The sequence below is a fragment of the Prionailurus viverrinus genome, chromosome A1 (genome assembly GCF_022837055.1).
Source record: "Prionailurus viverrinus isolate Anna chromosome A1, UM_Priviv_1.0, whole genome shotgun sequence".
Lineage (NCBI taxonomy): Eukaryota > Metazoa > Chordata > Mammalia > Carnivora > Felidae > Prionailurus > Prionailurus viverrinus.
In genome coordinates, this window is record NC_062561.1 from 4,429,994 (window position 1) to 4,451,274 (window position 21,281).

Genomic DNA, 21,281 nt, shown 5'->3' on the forward strand with positions numbered 1-21,281 from the left:
AAAACCTATGGCCTCTCAGAACCACAGCCCAGCTGTGACACGGCGTGAAACGGGTGTGCTCTGGGGACTTGTTTAGTGTGTTATTGCCATCTGTGTCGCCTGTCACTCACTTAGTCATTGCCATCCCTCTCGTCACCTCAAACTCTCTTACGGCTTCACAGGAGAGTTTTACTACTATTTGCTGTCAAGAGGGTCCCACCGGTTTGAATCCGGACACGACACACGTCTGCAATCCGTGTATACTTCTTCCCCAGCCGGAAATCGGAGGAGAATCACTGTTAAGCCACCGTGGCGGCCAAATGAAGCGGAAGACATGCTCTGCTAGTCGTTCTGGTGAGAAACAGGAGGCCCAGGGGTTTACAAGTTCTCGATTTGCAGAGAATTAGAACATATTATAATCAGCAGGGTACTGGTATAAAATGAAATCTTTCTGATTAGGAGCCCTAGGATTTAGCCATATCTCAAAATCCCCATCAGGAACACTAATTATCACTGAAATAAGTACAGAAGTATTAGAGACTTTCAACTGAAGAATTCTTTGTTGTTATTTGAGGGCTTTTTAAAAAAAAATGTATTTATTTTTGAGAGAGAAGAGAGAGAGAGAGAGAGAGAGAGAGAGAGAGCGCACGCGTGCGTGAGTAGGGGTGGGCGGAGAGAGGGAGACACAGAATCCGAAGCAGGCTCCAGGCTCTGAGCTGTCAGCACTGAGCCCGATGAGGGGCTCGAACTCATGAACAGTGAGATCACGACCTGAGCCAAAGTAGGATGCTCAACCGACTGAGCCACCCAGGCGCCCCTGAGGGCTTTTCTTTTTTTTTTTTTTTTTAAAAAGAAAAGATCAATGTATCACTGTACTTAGGAAGTACAATCTATGAGTCAGATTTATATTTCAACCTGTGATGCACCTGGGATTACAGAAAGAACTTGGATGTTATTTCTAAACACATCTTGGCAGCGAACGTCGTGAAAACACAGAAACACAATTCAGTGCAGCCAGCGGATCCTGGTTGAAACTGCAGGTAAACAGAGGCTTCGGTCTTCCCCGGTGCTACTCAGGAGGTTGAGCGAATGTCAGAGAAGCTTTGCACCGCATGGCAGACACTTAGAGACTCACCACAGCAGAAACGAGACAGCCGGCCGGAGGGCGCGAGTGCGCGAGGGAGAACGCACACAGGGTAAGAGCAGGGTATGTGACGATGCCATCACGGCAACTACTGACTTCAGCAAGAGAAAATGAAATAGGGTGTTTCTGGCATCAGGAATGACTGCCTAAGCATGATTTTAATGTGATAGTTGGATGGTGTTTTAAAATGTTTAGTCTTGGGGCGCCTGGGTGGCGCAGTCGGTTAAGCGTCCGACTTCAGCCAGGTCACGATCTCGCCGTCCGGGAGTTCGAGCCCCGCGTCGGGCTCTGGGCTGATGGCTCAGAGCCTGGAGCCTGTTTCCGATTCTGTGTCTCCCTCTCTCTCTGCCCCTCCCCCGTTCATGCTCTGTCTCTCTCTCTGTCCCCCCCCAAAAAAAATAAATAAACGTTGAAAAAAAAAAATGTTTAGTCTTGAGAGCCATAGGGGAGAGCTACCGTTCCATCCGGTTAAACCAAGGTGAGGTAGTAAAAGGTGTCCGACGCCGAAACCCGTTTACCCTTCAGGCGATTTGAACGTACTGAAAATAAAGAAGAGAGAATAAAAATGCTCTGTTTTATAAAGAACCGGCCATTGCCAGTTGTTTTTATCTCGCCTTCTGAGGCTACAGCCAAGAAAACTTCTCCAGCCAAACTTCCTGGTAATCGGAGAAGAAGGTTCCTTAATGGTACAGACGGGCTGCTTAGTTCACCGGAGATTGTAGTTAACCTAAATCAAAACTGAAGTTCACAAATACAGTACAATCCCATCATCACCCCAGAGAAGTGGGATAGTAAACGGGCAGGCCTGGCGTCCGGGAGAGAGGATGTCCATGTGACACTGCTGTGACTGACTCTGGTGACAGAACCGCCACCTCAGAGGCCGGAGCCACATCTTAGGACAGCAGTGGGACCTCTCTCACGCAGCTTATTTGTTACATTTATACGCAGAATGAGTCATCCCTGAACTGCAACGGTAAGACGAGACAGAACACCCAAAAATGACGGGGGTCCCGTCACATCCAGATCGGAGGAAGCGGCAAAATGACGCTACACGAAAGCGATCGCATAGACCCAGAGGTCTGGGACGTCTGTGAGACAAGCAACCTGGTGTCTGCCACAAGGTAATAAGACGAAAGAGATGGGGGTGCTGGGCTGGGGCAAGGCGTGTGCTCACCTGCCGCAGAGTCAGAGATCTGGGGGACAGAAAAAACAGAACATGTAGGTCTCGGGTGGACCCTGGTTCCAACAAGCTGCCTGGGAGAAAACGGACCCAACACTATCAAGGAAACATGAATACAGACTGAGTATCAGGTGGTGCCAGTGAACTGCTGTGAACCTTCCTGGGCAATGACGGTGCTGGAGTGATGTACGAAAATATCCATATTCTTTAGAGGTACACAAGAAACACGCTGAAGTGAAATGACATGAGGTCTAAGGTTTAGTAACAAGGAAGAAAGGACGGGAGGGAGGGAGGGAGGGAGAGAAAGAAACAGAAAGAAAAAAGATAAATGAAGCAAAGATGGCACAGTTTGGACAGTTACTCAATCTGGGAGACGAAAACATGGGGTTACCTACGTTATTCTTTTTTTATGTTTTTTTAATTTTATTTTTGAGGGGGGGGGGAGAGGGAGAGGGAGAGGGAGAGGGAGAGGGAGAGGGAGGGAGGGAGGGGCTGAGAGAGACACACACAGAATCCGAAGCAGACTCCAGGCTCCAAGCCATCAGCACAGAGCCTGATGTGGGGCTCAAACTCACGGACTTGTGAGATCATGACCCGAGCCGAAGTCGGACGCCCAAACGACTGAGCCACCCAGGTGCCCCTACCTACGTTATTCTTTATACTTGTGTTTATTTTGAAAGTTTTCATAATAAATGTTACTGGTTTTCAACACTGACAGCACCAAGTTCACTGCACATACACTAGCCAAAAAACTATATAATTTCACACATCAAACAAATCTTTATTATCTTGAAATACCACAGAGTCATCTGTCTGTGAAAGTTCAGGGTTTCCTGAAGAGTTTAAAACAGAAAACATTCCTATTTCATTATGTGAATGAATGCTCTCGAACTTTTGAGAATACCCCTTAGCAAAGAATAGATAATACTGAACTCCACTTCCCAATAATATCTACAAAATATCACCAAAACTAATGAGGGAATACTCACTGAAACTCACTGTTGGCAGAAGAGAAATAAAGTTGACCAGCATTAAAAACAGACATCAAACACTGCCAGGACACTTGAAACAACTTTAAAATGATTACCTCTAGGGGACAGGGGCAAGGGGGAGTGCTGTGAGCAGAGACGGGTATGACCCCAAAATTTCTCAGTGAGTACTTTTTAAAGTTGTGGTGACTTTTTGAACCATACGAATGTACAGCCTGTTCCAAAATCACATGTAAATTTTAAATAAAATAACTGTATATATACTTTTCACAATTTAAAGAGTGACTTTTCAGGGCGCCTGGATGGCTCAGTGGGTTGTGCGTCTGACTTGGGTTCAGGTCATGATCTCGCGGTTCATGGGTTCGAGACTCGTGTCGGGCTCTGTGCTGACAGCTCGGAGCCTGGAGCCTGCTTCGGATTCTGTGTCTCCCTCTCTCTCTGCTCCTTTCCCGCTTACCCTCTGTCTCTCTCTGCCTCAAAAATAAATAAATGTTTTTAAAAGTTGTGTAAAGAATGACTTTTCCTGTGCCGTGAAGACTCCAACACTAAAACTTGAAAAAGAAAATTAAGATTTTTCTGTGCTCTTTAAGATTTCCATCGGTCACTCATGCCTCTATTTTCCAGGACCAACCCTGGGTGGTTTGAAAACACGTCAATTTCTCACCTCACTTGTAATAGGTTCTTTCTTTAGGCGAACATTTAAGAAACTTGAAAGGAATCTGAACATAAAAGCAAAAAAAGAAAGGTCCCAGGGGTTAACTTGAAGAAAAACTCAAACCAAGGAAAGCCTTCTATTTTTTGTTTCGTGTCAAACCACACATTTATTTAAGTCTTTACTTGAAAGCAGAGGAATTTAACAAGGATTTAGCAGTCCTCGCGTCATTCCGTCCTTCCAACCTCCAATCCAAACCGGTCTGTTTTCGCTTTCTTTTCTCATCCATGACCTGTGCCTCTCAGCCTACTCTTGCCAATCAAGATTACTGAAATCTCAAGCCACAACTCAATCGTTTGCCTTTTAAGCTACTGAAAATCGATGTTTAAACCCCCCGATTCTTACGATCCCATCTGAAGCATTTCGGCATCCCTTTTCTTGCTTCTTTGAACGGAGTTAAGAGCCCAACGCATGACCTAGTATGGACACTTGAAGTAAAATCAGTAAAGCCCCTGGTGGAGACCAGGTAGGTTATACTGTGTTCCTGGAAGAGCTGGCGATTTCTTAACTCTAAGAACCAATAAGCCCGGTGGAAACTTCTGCCAACAAACGAGCACCATGAAGACCTCCCAGAGGGTAACCCGCTTCCAACAAATCTGGTAGATGAAAAAAGCCATTCACGAATATACGATATGATATTCTCTTTACAACTGGATTGCTTTTAATAAGGATTTCCGAGTACTGCTTTGGACACAGTCTTGAACAGTGGCTATTCGCCAATAATGCATTTGTCGAGAGTCCAGGGTGCCTATTTCACACGTAACCACAAATGGAAAAAATAAGACAAACTTTGTTCTTAAGAGCGTTAAGGTATGGTTGACAAGACGTGTTGAACACGGGGGACCAAAGGAACACGTCGTTAAAGGTCAAGGGTGCCGCGTGGAGGCTGGGAAGTATGGTGGTGACGGGAAGCGCAGAGGCTGTGGCAGACCCGGAGGGGTCGTGGACTCTTGGCGAAATTTCACAAGTGAGACAGCAAAGGAAGGCAAAGGGAACACTATTAGCTGCCAGACACAGGCTCTGTCTGAGACACAAAGGGATCTAAGTGCGAGACGCAGGGTTTCGTCTGGCCGAGGAAAACTGTGAAGGAAGAGGATGGTGGGAAAGACCAGAAGGGCAGGCCATACCCAGCAAATAACCGTGGGTGTGCACATATTCGTTGTTAAAGAAAAGCGGGCTGTGTGTGACCGGACGGATCCTAGAGGCCATGAATGACGGCTGCAATTCTATTTTGAAGGCAGTAGCCTTCAAGAGGCTGTGGCCTTCAAGAGGAAAGCGACCCGAGGTGAGCTGTCCTGCCCGCCAGACACGGGGTTTCCTCCTCCCTGGACAGAGCGATGCTCTGGGAAGCAGGGGCGAGGTGCGCTTCCCTGTCCCTGTGTCCCTTCTCTATCCTTAAAAGCTTGTCTGATGAGCATTCTACAACTAATTCGACATATTCATTACACTTGAGACGAGTGTTTTCTTAGAGGAGACTTCGGAGGGAAGGGACCACTCCTTCGAAAGATTTTAAAGAACACGTAAAAAGCATCTCTTAGAGCAGGTCATCCTCTAGAAGAGTGTCCCCAGAAGGCCAATTCCATATAATCAGGTTATTTTAGTACTCATAATGGCAACATTATCTCATTTCATCCTGACCTACAAAGTAGGGACTGTCATAACCCCCATTTTGTAGATACCCTTGCTGAGAGGCTTAGAGAGGACGAGGAACTTTCTTTCCAAAGCTCATGGATACCTCATTAGCGGTGGAGCCAGGACTCACACAGGCCCCCCCAGACGTCAGGGGACATACTCCAGACCACACTGCCATGCTGCCTGGGGTGCTGCCACTCAACAAGTGCCCCGTGTGGACGGTAACCCCCGTCTCTGTGGCCAGTCCAGAGGACAGAGAACTCCCAATCTATCTGTGGGCTCAGAGATCCCTAAGGACTGACTCCAGAGTCAGTCAGCAACACAAAGACTTCGCAGTATTGTACTTTCGGTAAAAACGGAGAAGAGAAAGTCACCACCTTTTATTCAGTATCTTTTATTTAAGATTACTATCAAACTTCTCAGGGATCTCCTACTCCTAATTAATGCTTATACTTTATAATTGATGATGTCTTTCCAAGTCTTCAAATATTCACAAGTAATTTCCACAGAACCACCACCTGGGCATCCTACACTTAAAGAGTAAAGCTAAATAACAAATAAAAATCACAGAGCAAAACCCGGGAAGAAACAAACACATCTAATTTACATCACTTTCCACGAACAAAAAATTTTAAAAATCTTATATAGCCATGGAAAGCATTAACAAAAAAAAAAAAAATTAGTGTTCCCTTACAAATAACCAAACCAAATCTCTCTTTGAAAAAGTTTTAGAAGAGAAATGATATGTTTTCTGTAACGATAAGGAGCAAGGTCTGAAGTTCCACAGCCATAAAACGCAGCTGTGGAATGACTACATTGAGCTATAGCATATTCTGGGCACTCGCTGTGTATCATAATCAAATGATTGCAGATTTTGAATGACAGCTTATGTGCTTCCACAGAGAAGGAGGCCTGTGCTGAGTCTGAAATATATGTATAAAAAAACAGTAGCTGACGAAGTATTAGGAGACAATCTGCTTTGTAAGTAAGACTTGAATAATGCAGAGGAACAGAAAGACTTTAGAGCTGAATACCAATCAAACTTAAGTATATTATTATCATGATGTATGCCAACATGCTTTAACGGAGAAAAAGGCACAAAACTTATTTTCATCCACTACCTAAATCAATCTTAACTCTCGTGGTTAAAGCTGAGCAGCTCAAGGAGCTGTAAGAGAAAAATGTTAAAAATCTGTTGAAGGGTAGGATTTGGAGGTTTTCAAAAGTTCCTATTTTGCATATACAAAGTTGCTTGGGACATAAACATTTCTAAACGTGCTCACTTTGTTTTTTGGGTTTTCTCGTTTTGTTTTGTTTTTAGATGTGTTCACTTTGAACAGCCCTCCATATTTCTTGGGTTTACATGCAAATATAAAAATGACAGAAATAGGGTGTATTTAGGGGGGAAAACAAACATACCCACTAGTTTGCCATTATATAATCAAAGAGGAGACTACGGAACTGGAGGAGGACTTAAATCAAGTTAACTGTCCTAAATCTTAATTTCACATGTATCCTTCCAGATGTGCTAATAATATGTTGACAATATGTTCAAATAAAAATGAGGAAACCTAAGAAAACCGTATGTCACCATCCCCAGTACCACTCTATTCCTTCCTTAGTTCAACACATATTTGCCGAGAACCCATCCCGGGCCAGACACGAGCGACAATCAAACTTCCAGCCCCCGAAACACTCCATCTACTAAGAAAACCTGGAAGCTACTCCCAGGAAGAAGCCAGATTCTAGACACCACACAGAGATATTTAAAAGTTTTAAACCAGGAAGTGACCCGAGCCATACAAGTATAGGCTTCGGAGGAAGGGTAGACAATACTAAGGCTGAGAGCGCAGGTGTTAAACCAGACGAAGAATGTGCGGGCAAATGTTGGCAAAGGCCAGGGCAGGGCGCGGACTTGAGCGTATACGGGCTTCTAATGCGGGCAACTGAGTGAGGAGATTACTCACATTGCACGATTACTGTACAAAGTGCTCAATAAACAGTTTCTTTCCTCCTTCTCATTTATAAGGATTTCTCAAAACAAAACAAAACAAAACAAAACAAAACAAAACAACTTACCTCTCTGCACGAATCACACCGCTGTAGTAGGGGGGATCCCAAGGCATTAATTCCTACAATGGAAAAATCCATTGCTATGAAAATTATTGACTACTTCGCAATTGTTACCAAGAATTTAGCCAGCTTATAAGATGTAAACCATTATATCAGGTAAGTTTTTTAAAGACCCTAAAAATGCCCACCTCTTTATTTTGACTTCCCTATAATCAAGGAGTACAAAGGCATAAAAAAAAACAATGTCCCAGAATTTGGGGGGGAAAGTAAATAATGTACAATGTCAACTTATAAAAGTCGACATTAATAGATTAAATTAGCCATGTTGAAATTTTTCCCAACATGTAACCCACGTATTTATCCATAAAACATACTGCAGGTAAGATTAGGGCTCTAAAGGTAAGATTAGAGTTCTTTCTAAATCTAAGCAGGAAGCTTAGGGTGGATCCCCAAAAAGAAAGCAACAATTTCAAGTGTAACGAAGGGAGAATTAACTCTAATCGTGGCAAAGAAAATATGTCATAAAGAAGCATTGTCCTAATAGTTGGTTTTGACAACTGGTACAGAATACTGACGGGGAAAAAAAGCCTGAATCCCTGGAAGATCATCCTCCCCACAAACTGTCCAGGTGACAGGAGTGACTAACGGCCCAGGCTGTGAAGTCAGATTGCCTGGGCTCAAGTGTTCAATCCACATTACTGCACAATGTTGGAAGAGTCATTTCTTAAATGTTTACTTTTGAGAGAGAGAGAGAGAGACAGCGCGCAAGCAGGGGAGGGGCAGAGAGAGAGGGAGGGAGACACAGAATCCGAAGCAGGCTCCAGGCTCCGAGCTGTCAGCCCAGAGCCCGACGCGGGGCCCGAACCCACGAACCGCGAGATCATGACCTGAGCCGAAGTCGGACGCTCAACCGACTGAGCCACCCAAGGTGCCCCTGGAAGAGTTATTTCTGCTCGCCAATGCTTTCCCATCTCCCCTCTACATGACCTGATTGCACCGCCCTGAACCCTGAGCCCGCCTCCTGCGACTCTTGCCCTCCCTCACTGCACTGGTCTCCTCCCCGTTTTCCAAGCACAACGGGCAGCTGCTCTCTCTGCTGAGAAGGCTCTGCCCTACGTGACGTGTGCGGGACACTGCCTCGTTTCTCCCAAGGCTCTGCTCAAGTGTCTTCTTACACGAGAAGTCTTCCCGGAGTCAGCTAAGCATCTGACTCTTGATTTCAGCTAAGGTCATGATCCTGTGATTCGTGATTTCAGGCTCTGCGCTGACGGTGTGGAACCTACTTGAGATTCCCCCCACCCTCTCTCTTCCCCACCCTCCTCACTGTCTCTCTCTTGAAAGTAAATAAACATTAAAAAAAGGAATAGGAGGGGCGTCTGGGTGGCTCAGTCAGTGCTGACAGCTCAGAGCCTGGAGCCTGTTTCAGATTCTGTCTGTCTGTCTGTCTCTCTCTCTCTCTCTCTCTGCTTCTCCCTGGCTCTCACTGTCTCTCTCTCTCAAAAATAAGCAAACATTCAAAAAAATTAAAAAAAAAAAAAAAAAAAGGAATAGGAAGGTGAATCTGAGAATTACAGAAAACCACAGAAAAATCTTAAACAAGAGAGTGACGAGGTCAGATCTGCTTTTTGGCAAAACCCCTCTAATGGCAAGTCATTCATTCATTCATTCATATTTCAAATAAGTGTTGAGTACCTACCCTATGTCTCACACTTAGCACATTGCTAAGCAGTCCAAATCAGGAGCCAGAACCAAAGGCTAGAAAAGTAGTTCAGCAACTACAACTATGGTCTGGGTGAGAAGGAAGAATGACCTCAACCAGGACTGTGGCCATGGGCGTGGAGAGGAGAGAACAGAGTTCTCTGGAAGGTAGAATCCACAGGATTTGGTAAATGATTATATGTGGGCAGAGAGGGGAAAGAGATAAATAACCCGAAGGGCTTGTTGGAACAGGACTGTAGGGCTAGAGATACAGCACGTCTCATGTGGGACTGGAGAGTTTGTATTTCTAACAGGTTCCAGATGCTGCTGCTGCTTCTGATCCAGGGAACACACTTTGAGAACTACTGGCCTGGAGCAAATCCAGGTTCTGGCCACGGTTGCAGGGTGAAGCGTGGTACCGTTCACGACGAGATCAGGCATTTCACAAATATCTAGAGAATCACCTGCATACCAAATGTCTAGAGAGGATAGTTTCATATTAGCTTATAATAAAGGAGATTCTGACGATGTATTTTATCTTTTCTATTTCTATATTCACCAAAATAAATTCTGGCCTATACCTAGCTTCCTAAGTGGCTCTACCTACCAAGCCAAAGTTGCAGATGACTGACCCTAGCTACTTTGCTAGACAGCTCCTACCATAAATTAACAAACCGACATGCTACTCTTGAAACTGGTGAATTTGGTAGCATTAATCTATTTCTTAGTGGCTGTATCTGAGAAACTGGAAGATAGTTTCTAAATCTGCAAGGCTCATTTCCCCTAGATGTTCTCTAGGACTTTGGCTCTAGCGGCCAGCACCAAAATCAAGAACTGCCAACGACAGGACCTATAAGAGAATAAGGCAGACAACCAGTAACCCAGTAAACGCCCTTGAACCAAATGAGAGCGAGGGTCCTAACACCTGGAATCCCATCACTTTTGGGGGCACACCATCACTTGGGCATCCTTCTGGACATAAAGACACTTAAGTCTGTACTATAAGATCATGCAATCGTTTAATCTTATGACTGAAAACACCACCTAAGTGTTTTAAGATGGTGTATCTTTTGAAGTCCGCATCGATCTATTTAATTGAGCTCCAGAAGTTAGCAAATAAAAAAGTAAACTGTAATGTTAACACTGATGGTTAAATTGCCACCTGCCAGATCAGTCCTCCACTGAGCTTCCTTAAAGGCTGCTTCAAACGGAGAAGCCCACTTTCCGGAGAATAGAAGCAGCCTTCACACGGGTATATATGAACATACATAGTTAATATACGTTTATAGGTGTGTGTACATGTATGAGTGTGTGTGTGTGTGTGTGTGTGTGTGTCTTCTATCAACTAACCAACAAAAATACTGGATTGCCGAGAAATGTCAGATTCAGACGTATGGATCAAGTATTTCAATACTTTATTCACCAAACCCGAGAATCAGAACCAAGTCCAGGGATAACAAACAAGACTATATGTACCTTCAGCATATAACAAGAAAGTTCTAGAGTCAAAAGATAAGGACCCCAGCTGATAGACTGTTTACATTATAATAAAAATATTCCGCGGTGCCTGGGTTGATCAGTCAGTTAAGCGTCCGACTGGACCTTAGGTCATGATCTCACGGTTCGTGAGTTTGAGCCCGCATCAGGCTCCGTGCTGACAGCTCGGAGCCTGGAGCCTGCTTCGGATTCTGTGTCTCCCTCTCTGCCCCTTCCCCGCTCATGCTCTGTCTCTCTCTCTCTCTCAAAAAATAAACATTAAAAAAAATATGTAAAAGTGTCACTTACAGAATTTCGAGGATTTAGTTTCATTTTCATCCCTCGTATCATCTCAAAGTCTCTTATAGTTCTGTAAAACAAGTGTATTAGGACAAAATTTTAATAATTACATTAATAATTTTGTTTCTGTACCTTTCCGATATTCATGATAAAATCAGAAGTAATTTGTAGTGCAAATGGAAGCCAGTATTAATCCACATTTTACCTGTGTTAAGAGGGATGTCAATATATCATTAGTAAATTACTGCCATTTCTACCTTAAAAACATCCTAGCAGACAGATAAAGGTTTTGATAGTATTAAAGCCTGGGAAAATGAGCAATGTTACACAAACATGCAAAGTATTCACCAGAAAACTTAAAATAACTGCTTTTTGCTACACATTAAGAAGGTAAGAGACTAACAAACAACTTTCTACAAGAAAAAACATGAACAGAGATTATATTTAAGATTTCCATTCATATTTTTTCCCCAAAGAAAACTCGAGCTGGGCAATAATCAAATATGTGCTTAAAATTATAGAATATGAAGTTTCTGTTAGAATTAACACCTATATATATCCATAAAAATCGGAAGATATGTTTGCTCAAAATACAATCTATAGCTACAGAGAAGGGAAGAAAGAATACTAACACTTTCCTAATAAAGCAGAGTATATTCTCAACTAACCGCATAATTAATACTTCCTTTTCATTCTATCAAAGCCACAGTGATTCACTGGATTAAAAGAAAATTTTAGAATTTAAAATATAATCCAAGTTAGAGAGGACTGGGTGCTAAGGAGTGAATTTATAATAATAGAAAACGGAAATCTGAGATAAATTCAACGTGTTGGTGGTCAAAAGGCAAAGGAAATTCCAGGCAGCATAATAAGGCAGCCGCGACATGCCTCCTTCTGGAACCGTCGGTCTCTGAAGGCTGCCGGAGTGTGGCCTCTCAACAAAGCACGAGAGAAGCACCGGCAAAGGACAAGTGGCACGATCAAGAATGGAAGGCAGGGCCACAACAAAGGAACTCAGATGGGGAGGCAGGTCATTCTTAAGATCAAAAACACAGCTCAATCTACCACATCCATGAGCCATGTACATTTAGGCCAAAAGAAGAGAAACACGACTTTATGAGCTTGTAATATTGGTGGCAGGAGTCGAAAATATCTAGTTCCAAAAAGGTTTGGGAAACATTTTTTAATTGCACATCAACGATGGGTTCCTAAGACAATGAACTGGTTAATCAGAGGGGACAGCCGAAGTTTTCAAGACTGTCACCTTGGGAAGACTAGCTATGTGCTTTCAAAGTATTCCTCATCGTTAATCCAACCTTCCGACTCGGCCATAGATCTGACTCGATATTCCCACACTTACATTCTTAATAGGTCACCTTCAAATTTTTTATAAATTTATATAAAGGCGCCTGGGTGGCTCGGTCGGTTAAGCGTCCGACTTTGGCGCAGGTCGCGATCTCACAGTTCATGGGTTCGAGCCCCACATCGGGCTCTCTGCCGACAGCTCAGAGCCTGGAGCCTGTTCCAGATTCTGTCTGTGTGTCTCTCTCTCTCTGCCCCTCTCCTGCGTACGCCCTGTCTCTCTCTGTCTCTCAAAAATGAATAAAATGAATTTTAAAAAAATGAAAAAGAAGAAAAACCTACACGATACACATCTGAGGAATAGTACGAAAACTAACCTTTCAGAAAGTTTTCCTGATAGCTTCTCCAGGAACTGCATGGCCGTCTCTAAAATGAAATCCAAAAGGAAATGCCTTTAATTACATGAAATATAATGAACATACCTGTCAAGACTAGAATGTAATAGTCACAATCTATACACTGTAATGCCCTTAAAGAGATCATTTTCAAATGCCCTCAAAGAGATACGTCGGGGTTGCTAACATATCCTAGGCATAAGTATTTCCAAATACTGATGATCAGTTTATCAGAAAACAAATTTAACGAACATAGTAGTAATCCAAACCCTTCGATTATACCCCAGAGGAAGGAGGGAAGGGGGAGGTTAAAAAAAAAGAATCCAAATTTTCAATGTGTTTCTATCTACTCATATGTGTAAGAGAAAAAATACGTTTCTTAGACCTGCTTAATTTTGCCCGAGTTTCAAAAAAATACCAGACTCTGATTTGTTCATAAAAATCAGTGTAATTGTGAAGCATGAGTCACTAAAAATTAGATTTTAAAAATCAATGCTTTTCCGGAGAGCTATATTTCTTTTTTATATATAGCTGCAGAATAATCTATTCAGGATCAACACCAAAAGAAAATAAACAAAATTAGAACCTTAGAAATTTAAGCTCCGCTAGGATTTTTTTTTAATCACTTAAAGACTTCAGCCATAGTCATTATAGACTACAAACTCATAAAGGCAATTATGGTACAACTGTCATTATTTCCCATGACGGGAAATTTTTCGTGTGTACTTTTGAATTTGCCACTTTCCGCCACTGATTTATGTGTAGAGTTCTCACATGCGTTTTAGAGTTTGCCACAAACACTGTTTTTATATTTTCCAGATGATCTTGTATATGGTTTTAAGTTTCTCACCGTCTCCAATTTATCTCCTTTCTGAGTAAAATAAAAGCCCGAGAAAAGAACGGAGGTTAACCTAAACCAAGAAGCTCTGGGGTTTCTTGCCACTATCGATATTTAACAGGCCTTGTAAACAGTAATCTTGGAAACACTGCCCCATGTGCCATATTAAATGGTATTAGGCCTTTTGGGAAAAAAACATTATTTCATTAAAAATGAAAGCTTATTTTAGGATATCATACCAGCTGCCACAGAGAAGTATGTTCAAGTAAGTCTGTGCATGCTTTTATTTCTAAGTGAGATTTTTACTCACTTTCACCCATTTTTGTTTTTCTAGCTATCTTACATGTGAAAGATCTACCTCAATCTACCTGGAAAACTGTCATATTGAAAAGAATGAGGGGCACCCGGGGAGCTCGGATAAGCATCTGACTTCAGCTCAGGTCATGATCTCACGGTTCGTGGGTTCGAGCCCCGTGTCAGGCTCTGTGCTGACAGCTCAGAGCCTGGAGCCTGCTTTGGATTCTGTGTCTCCCTCTCTCTCTGCCCCTCCCCCACTCATGCTCTGTCTCTCTCTGTCTCAAAAATAAACAAACATTAAGAAATAAAAACAGGGGCGCCTGGGTGGCGCAGTCGGTTAAGCGTCCGACTTCAGCCAGGTCGCGATCTCGCGGTCCATGAGTTCGAGCCCCGTGTCGGGCTCTGGGCTGATGGCTCAGAGCCTGGAGCCTGTTTCCGATTCTGTGTCTCCCTCTCTCTCTGCCCCTCCCCCGTTCATGCTCTGTCTCTCTCTGTCCCAAAAATAAATAAACGTTGAAAAAAAAAATTAAAAAAAAAAAGAAATAAAAACAATAAAAACAATAAAAATAGAATAGAATAGAATAGAATAAAAAAATAAAATAAAATAAAATAAAATAAAATTAAATTAAATTAAATTAAATTAAATTAAATTAAATTAAATTAAAAAATGAGTTTGAAAGCCCCTGAAAACAAATAAATGCCTCACTGGAAAATTATTTCCTAATTCACCTGCCATATGAGTGCCCACCTTAACCTTGGTTTATATCCCTTCCCACCTCCTTCTCTCTGCTGAAAGTTCACCATTTCTTCACCACCGATTTCCAGTTTCACCTCCCTCATAAAACCCTCAACAACTACAGAGCATCTGACAAACTTCCCGAACTCCTAAAATCCTCTAGCATTGTTCTGTCTATACTTACCACTCGTTTGGCACTGAAAAGACACTGACCTGCGTTACTGTTTATATTTAGATCACTGAGCTCCCCAACTAAATTTTAAATTCCTTAAGGACACAAACTCATATCCTCTGTGGCTCTGTGCACAACAGCCCAACTCTAACATACGACCATGCTAACCACCTGGCGAGCAGTGGATTTGCTCGTAATGATACCTGGCATTAGCAGCTGCAAGTCCGGTGGGTTGGAGAATCCACACTGCTCACCCCAGCAGTCAATCCTCGACCTTCTTTAGATTTCACATGTCCTCAGCATTTGAGTCAGCTGATCACTGTCCTCCCCTTAAGTCACTTCCTGGCGTGGCCTCCAGGACCACCCACTCTGTTCACTTTCCTCCTCTTTCATTGATGGTCCTTCCTGGCGGCCATGACTGGCTTTTCCTCATATCCCTGACGTCTTAAACTTGGGAGAGCCCAGAGCTCAGTCCCTGGACTTCCGTTCTTCTTCAAATGCACTCACTCCCCTGGACACCTCAGACAAACTCATGCCCTAAAATACAGACCCTAATTTATCTCTCTGGCTCAGAGCCCTCTCCTCAACTCCTGCCTGCTCAACATCACCATGTGAACACCAATTGGCACCTCAACTTAACTTGAACCAAACGAGGCCTCCAGGCCCCTCCCTCTTAGTTGACAGTAACTCACTATGTCTTTTCAGTTGATCAGCTTAAAAATCTTGGTTCCCCTTCAAAATGCTGTGTCTCTAGAATCTGATACCTCCTATGACTCCACTGCCACCACTTTGGTCAAGCCGCCATCTTTCTCATCACGATTACTGCAAAACCCCTTCTGACGGGCCTCTCCTCCACCCTTGCCTCTCTGCAGCCTATCTCGGTGTCAGCAGGACATGACCTGCCATCAAAATGTAAGACAGATCACCCTACTTCTCTGCTCAAACCCCCAAATGACTTCCCATCTCACTCGAGGAAAAGCCCTGAACACAGCTCCTCCTTGCATCTGCCTCCACCTCTTCCCGCTCCCCTCGCTCACCCCACTCGCCACTTTGCCCTTTTTGCTTCTCAGATGTGTCCAGCTACCTAGGGTCCTCTGCCCCTGCCATGCCTCCATCTGGGACTTTCTTCCCCTAAGAGCCACAGGCTTATTCCTGCACCTCCTTCAAGTCTATGCTCATTTGCCCCCCCCCCAGCCCCGTCAACTCTGTTTAAAATCCACACACATTCACATTCCTTAACCCCTTCCCCATCCAGTTTTCTCTACAGCTTGTATTAACTAATAAAATACTGTGTTCTTTACCTATTTAGGTCGGTCTTATCTCCCTTACAGAAATATAAACCGCTCCAGAGCAGGAATTTCCATCTGTGTTACACACTGATTTATTTCTAGGGCCTACAATAATATCTGACACATCGTGGGCACTCGGTAAATACTTGTCAAATCAATAGCTGATGACAGAGAACGAAGATGATGCCTTTTATACATCTGTTTGGTCTCAAACAGCCTACAAAGACCACACACTTAGGGCATGGGTTTAGGGTTCAGGCCTGACACTTTTTGGCACAATAACTAACCCTGGGTTCCTATCCTATAAAGTGGATACGAACATCTACCTCACAGGGCTGTGGAGGCACTGAATAATGGCCCAGAGTAAGCATCATACTATTATCACAGCCGACCCTTGAACAACACGGGTTTGAACTGTGTGGGTGCACTTACACATGGATAGTTTTCAACAGATACAGTATAGTACTATAAACGTACTTTCTCTTATGATGTTCTTACTAACATTTTTCCTCCGGTTTACTTTATTATAATACAGTACATAACGTACCAAATACGGATGACAAACCGTTTGTCATTGGTAAGGCTTCCAGTTGACAGTGGGCTGTCAGTAGTTAAGTTTTGGGGAGTCAAAAGTTACATGTGGATTTTCAACTATGCGGGGGGGGGGGGTGTAAGCACCCCTGCACTGTTCAAGGGTCAACCGTACATAAAATAATAATAAGAAAACATCCTAACAATCTGGTGACCACAATGACCACAGAAAAACATACAAATTGTCGTACGATCTATTTAGGAGCTAAATGGGGTGTAACAAATTGTTCAGAGACAAGGGCATCTAAGGGAAGTGAAAAGTGAAAAGGCTTTGTGAAAGAGGTGGGTTTGGGGCTGAACACTGAAAACCGTATAGGATTTGAACAGACAGACTGGGACGGGGGAGCTGTTCCCATGCAGGGAACGACATGAGCAAAGGGGGGAGTGAGATGTGCCTATGGCTTCACAGAGAGCCTCGAAGGGTCAAGGGAGACGGCTGCTTGCAAAAGAAATGGCCATTTTTAAGAACACTTTGGAGAAGACAGGAACATACTAGAGAGAGAAGGAATACGCACGGAAGGAATAAAGACAGAACAGAATCAACGATGTGATCTTCCGCCCACACAGAGTTCATTTCCAGCGTTCCCTCTCAACCCGTGAAGGGCACGTCCGCCCAGATGCTCAACCGGAAACCGAGGGTAGCCGGCACACCGTGTCCTCCTCCCTCTCAACCCACCACCAAGTCTTGGAGGTTCCAGCTCCGACAGGGATCTTGAACTGAACAGTTCCAGCATCACAACTTCCCTGCTCCTGACCCTGTGTGAACTATCACGGCAATTTAATTTGCCTTTGAACAAACCTACCATATACGCTTATATTTGTACTACCGTGTAACATTTCCTTTATATACCATAAATCATAAAGAGCTCAGCAGAGCACAAGGCAAGACTTTCACAAACCCCAGGATGCTTCTTCCCACCTTCCCATCCAGCACTCTTCTCTCTGAAAAGGAGGTTCATATACCCACATGCCTTTATAGTCCTGGCCTATATTCAACCTTGTCTTCAGCAGACACATTGATCTTTCCCCTCCTCTCATCCTAATCCTAACTGACGTGGTTCGGTTGAACACAGAAACCGGCTGACTTAAAATGAACAGAATTTAAATTAGCATCAATGAAAATTTAAGTATGACTTCACTCTCGACGTGCACAAGAAATAAACTACCTCGGATGGAGAGAATATATTTCCCATTACTGGCTCTATTTAAAGGTCAGGTCTATCTAAACAGGCAGAAAATCTCAATAAGTGGGGCTCTGAGGATATTAAAAGAGAATGCTAATTTAAAGCCACGTAAAATCAGAAGTTGAGTTTTGCGAAAATCCTGTTTTAAAAAGCTGGGTAAACGAGCTTACCTGGACTTTGGGCTATTGTTCCTTGGAGGGCTCTGTGGGAGTACGTGGAGTACCCCACTAACTTTGCCAGCAGGTCTCGGTTGCTGAGCAATTCCTCCAAACATCTCAACTGACCAGCATTGGGATAAAGAAAAATTTTATAAGCGGCTTCTCGCACCTACATTTAAAATGCAAACGGTAGAAGGTATATAATAAGTACCATGACACGGAGGCCCACGCAATAAAAATATAGGCTAACTCTCACCCCCTCTGTTCTACAGGTGATCACTACTTTAAAATGAAAGTAAGGGATGGGCCACCTGGGTGGCTCAGTCGGTTAAGCGTCCGACTTCGGCTCAGGTCATGATCTCATGGCTCGTGAGTTCAAGCCCCGAGTCGGGCTCTGTGCTGACAGCTCGGAGCTGGGAGCCTGCTTTGGATTCTGTATCTCCCTCTCTCTCTCTCTCTGCCCCTCCCCAACTTGTACTCACATGTGCTCTCTCTCTCTCTCTCTTTCGCTCAAAAATAAACATTAAAAAAAAATAATAAATAGGGTTTACACAGAGTGAATAAAGCTTTTAGATTCAGAAACTAGCATGGGGTACAAACACATACTTGACTGGAGTTCTCGGTTATGGGGTCTGGGGGGACATACCCAACCATACCCAATTTTACCCAACACACGTGCTATAAAGCACCTTTAACCAGGTAAAGACTACAGGCAGTAAGAATCTGGGTAGTCTAGAATGTAATTGTTATATATTTCTTTATCGTACTTTAAAAATGAGGAGTTCTCGGGGTCCCTGGGTGGCTCAGTCGGTTGAGCGTCTGACTTCGGCTCAGGTCATGATCTCACAGCTCGTGAGTTCGAGCCCCGCGTCGGGCTCTGTATGGACAGCTCAGAGCCTGGAGCCTGCTTCTGCTTCTGTGTCTCCCTCTCTCTCTGCCCCTAACCCACTTGCATTCTGTCTCTGTCTCTCTCAAAAATAAATAAACATTTAGGAAAAAAAAATTTTTTTTAATAAAAAAAAATTTAAATGAGGAGTTCTTTATGAGATGAATAATTAAAACCATTTTCACATTCAAAGCATTTACAGAATTAATAATCCCACAGTCCAATTTTAGGGCTTAGTAACATTCAGCCATTTTTAAAGGTATAATTACATTATCACTGAATTTTGGGTTCAAACGGTAGCAAACACAGATGAGACCTAGACTATAAAGCGAGGGGAACACACATACCAAGTCATCTGGAGATTCTGCGTGTAGACCATCAACTATCACGTGATTTCCAGCGACTACAAAGTTTTGATGAATGTGTTCTGGCAAGAGATGCTTCTCAATCTTGTTGGGAAGGTTAGTTCCCGTGAGAAATGTATTACTCAAATCCAAGATTTTAACATTCAGGTCCACTGCTCTCTTACGCTACATGCGGAGGGAGTAAAAGTTATTTAAAGGCATTTAAAGTAGTATTTCACAACTGACTTAACAGACCATCTATTAAGACAGTAAAGCAACATATTGAATAAGACACTAAATATATTAAATGAAATGAATATTAAGTATATTGCTTGTGCCATAAATATATAATAATATACTACGAACTATGTGAATTCTATTTTTGATATGTATTTAATATCTTAACAAAATGATTATTCTATGGTTTCTATAGTGTTTCTATGCTTAATATTTACGTATGTTCTAGAGCTCTGTTATGCCTAGGTTATATAATCTTTGAAATTAACAACATTGAGAGGTACACAATCCTTCCCTATCCCCCCAAAAACCTCTTAGTTAAGCGAATAGAGAATAGCAGGTAGTTGAATCTAATCAATATGATACTTATAAGTGTTTGTGGGCTAAAAAGAGTATTTGAAGGACACATTTGAAAACATCCTCGATCCCAAAAGATTAGACAGAAAGGTCAAAGGGAAGGAAAGGAATTACTGTAAGTCTTCACAAGAGCGTGACGAGCATGCAGAGGGGGACACACGTTAGCAGTTCTGCCTCTGCACACGCTTGATTAGCTAGAGAAGGCCAGCTAGAGAAGGGGGGGGGGGGGGCAGAGCCAGACGGAGCCTGCAGGGCCGACTGTATCTTCCGGCTCCGTGCCTGGCACCCGTCAGCCCGCCGAGCCCCTGACCATGATATTAGATGGTGTTGGCACACCTACGTGGGGTTTTTTCTTGCAGTCATGCCTTGAGGGTATACAATCCCCTAAGAAAGCATGTATTAGCCGAGGGGTGACACAGATGTTTTGAATGAAACCTAACTACAGTGCACATAATCAGCCAGCTCTACTGGAGGGCGAGGATGAATTTGCAGTTATTGTTACTAGGAAACTAGACGGGCATCTGGACCTGTGAAAGGCTTCGGGTGAAATCAGATGCACGTCTTTCTGGGAAGGGGGTCAGTAGCTGTCAGCACATTCTGAACTGTACTATGACCCAAAAACATGGTTAAGCAGCACTAATTTTTTTTTAAAGGTATTTAAGAGGGGCGCCTGGGTGGCTCAATTGGTCGGGCTTCCAACTTCGGCTCAGGTCGTGATCTCGCCACTTGTGAGTTCGAGCCCCGCGTCGGGCTCTGTGCTGACAGCTCAGGGCCTGGAACCTGCTTCGGATTCTGTGTCTCCCTCTTTCTCTCTACCCCTCTCCCACTCATGCTCTGTCTCTCTCTTCTCAAAAATAAATAAAAACATTTAAAAAAATTTTTTAAAAGGTATTTTAGATGGTGATGTACACTTGATAAGATGCTGGGGAAAAAATTAAGTATATGTTAATAACCAAAAATTCTACAATATAGAAAGTTCAAACTTCGTGGGAAAACTGAGTTTTCAGATACTTCAAGGTCTTTATTAGTCCAGATTTCCTGTTGCCTATTTTGTTTCTACTATGACCATTTATCACCACCTAATGGTAATCATTGGAATAACCCAAAAAGGCAAAAGATGGGGAATAGCACTACAGTTCCAAAATGTTCCACAAAACCTTGACTATGAAAAAACAAAGTGATGAGATTATTTCAAAGAATTTACCACCTGTTAAAGTCCCCCTGGAATTAAAAACTGGGTTTCCTTCCTGCCCTCACCAATTTTCTAGGCATAGCATTTCATCACTCTGGGATAAAGATGCAGTCTCCGCGC

General features: G+C 43.2%; 1 protein-coding gene across 4 annotated transcripts in view; it reads right to left on the bottom strand.

Annotated features, from left to right (window-relative positions):
- The window catches only part of MIPEP (mitochondrial intermediate peptidase), a 159,742-nt gene that overhangs the window by 121,120 nt on the left and 17,341 nt on the right, over positions 1-21,281 (bottom strand). For all 4 annotated transcript variants that reach the window (XM_047868804.1, XM_047868678.1, XM_047868685.1 and 1 more), the window contains exons 6-10: positions 19,379-19,561; positions 18,158-18,314; positions 12,863-12,911; positions 11,193-11,253; positions 7,716-7,768 (exon numbers count right to left, since the gene is read on the bottom strand). In XM_047868804.1, the coding sequence (XP_047724760.1) occupies positions 7,716-7,768; positions 11,193-11,253; positions 12,863-12,911; positions 18,158-18,314; positions 19,379-19,561 (503 nt within the window). The remainder of the gene's footprint in view (positions 1-7,715; positions 7,769-11,192; positions 11,254-12,862; positions 12,912-18,157; positions 18,315-19,378; positions 19,562-21,281) is intronic.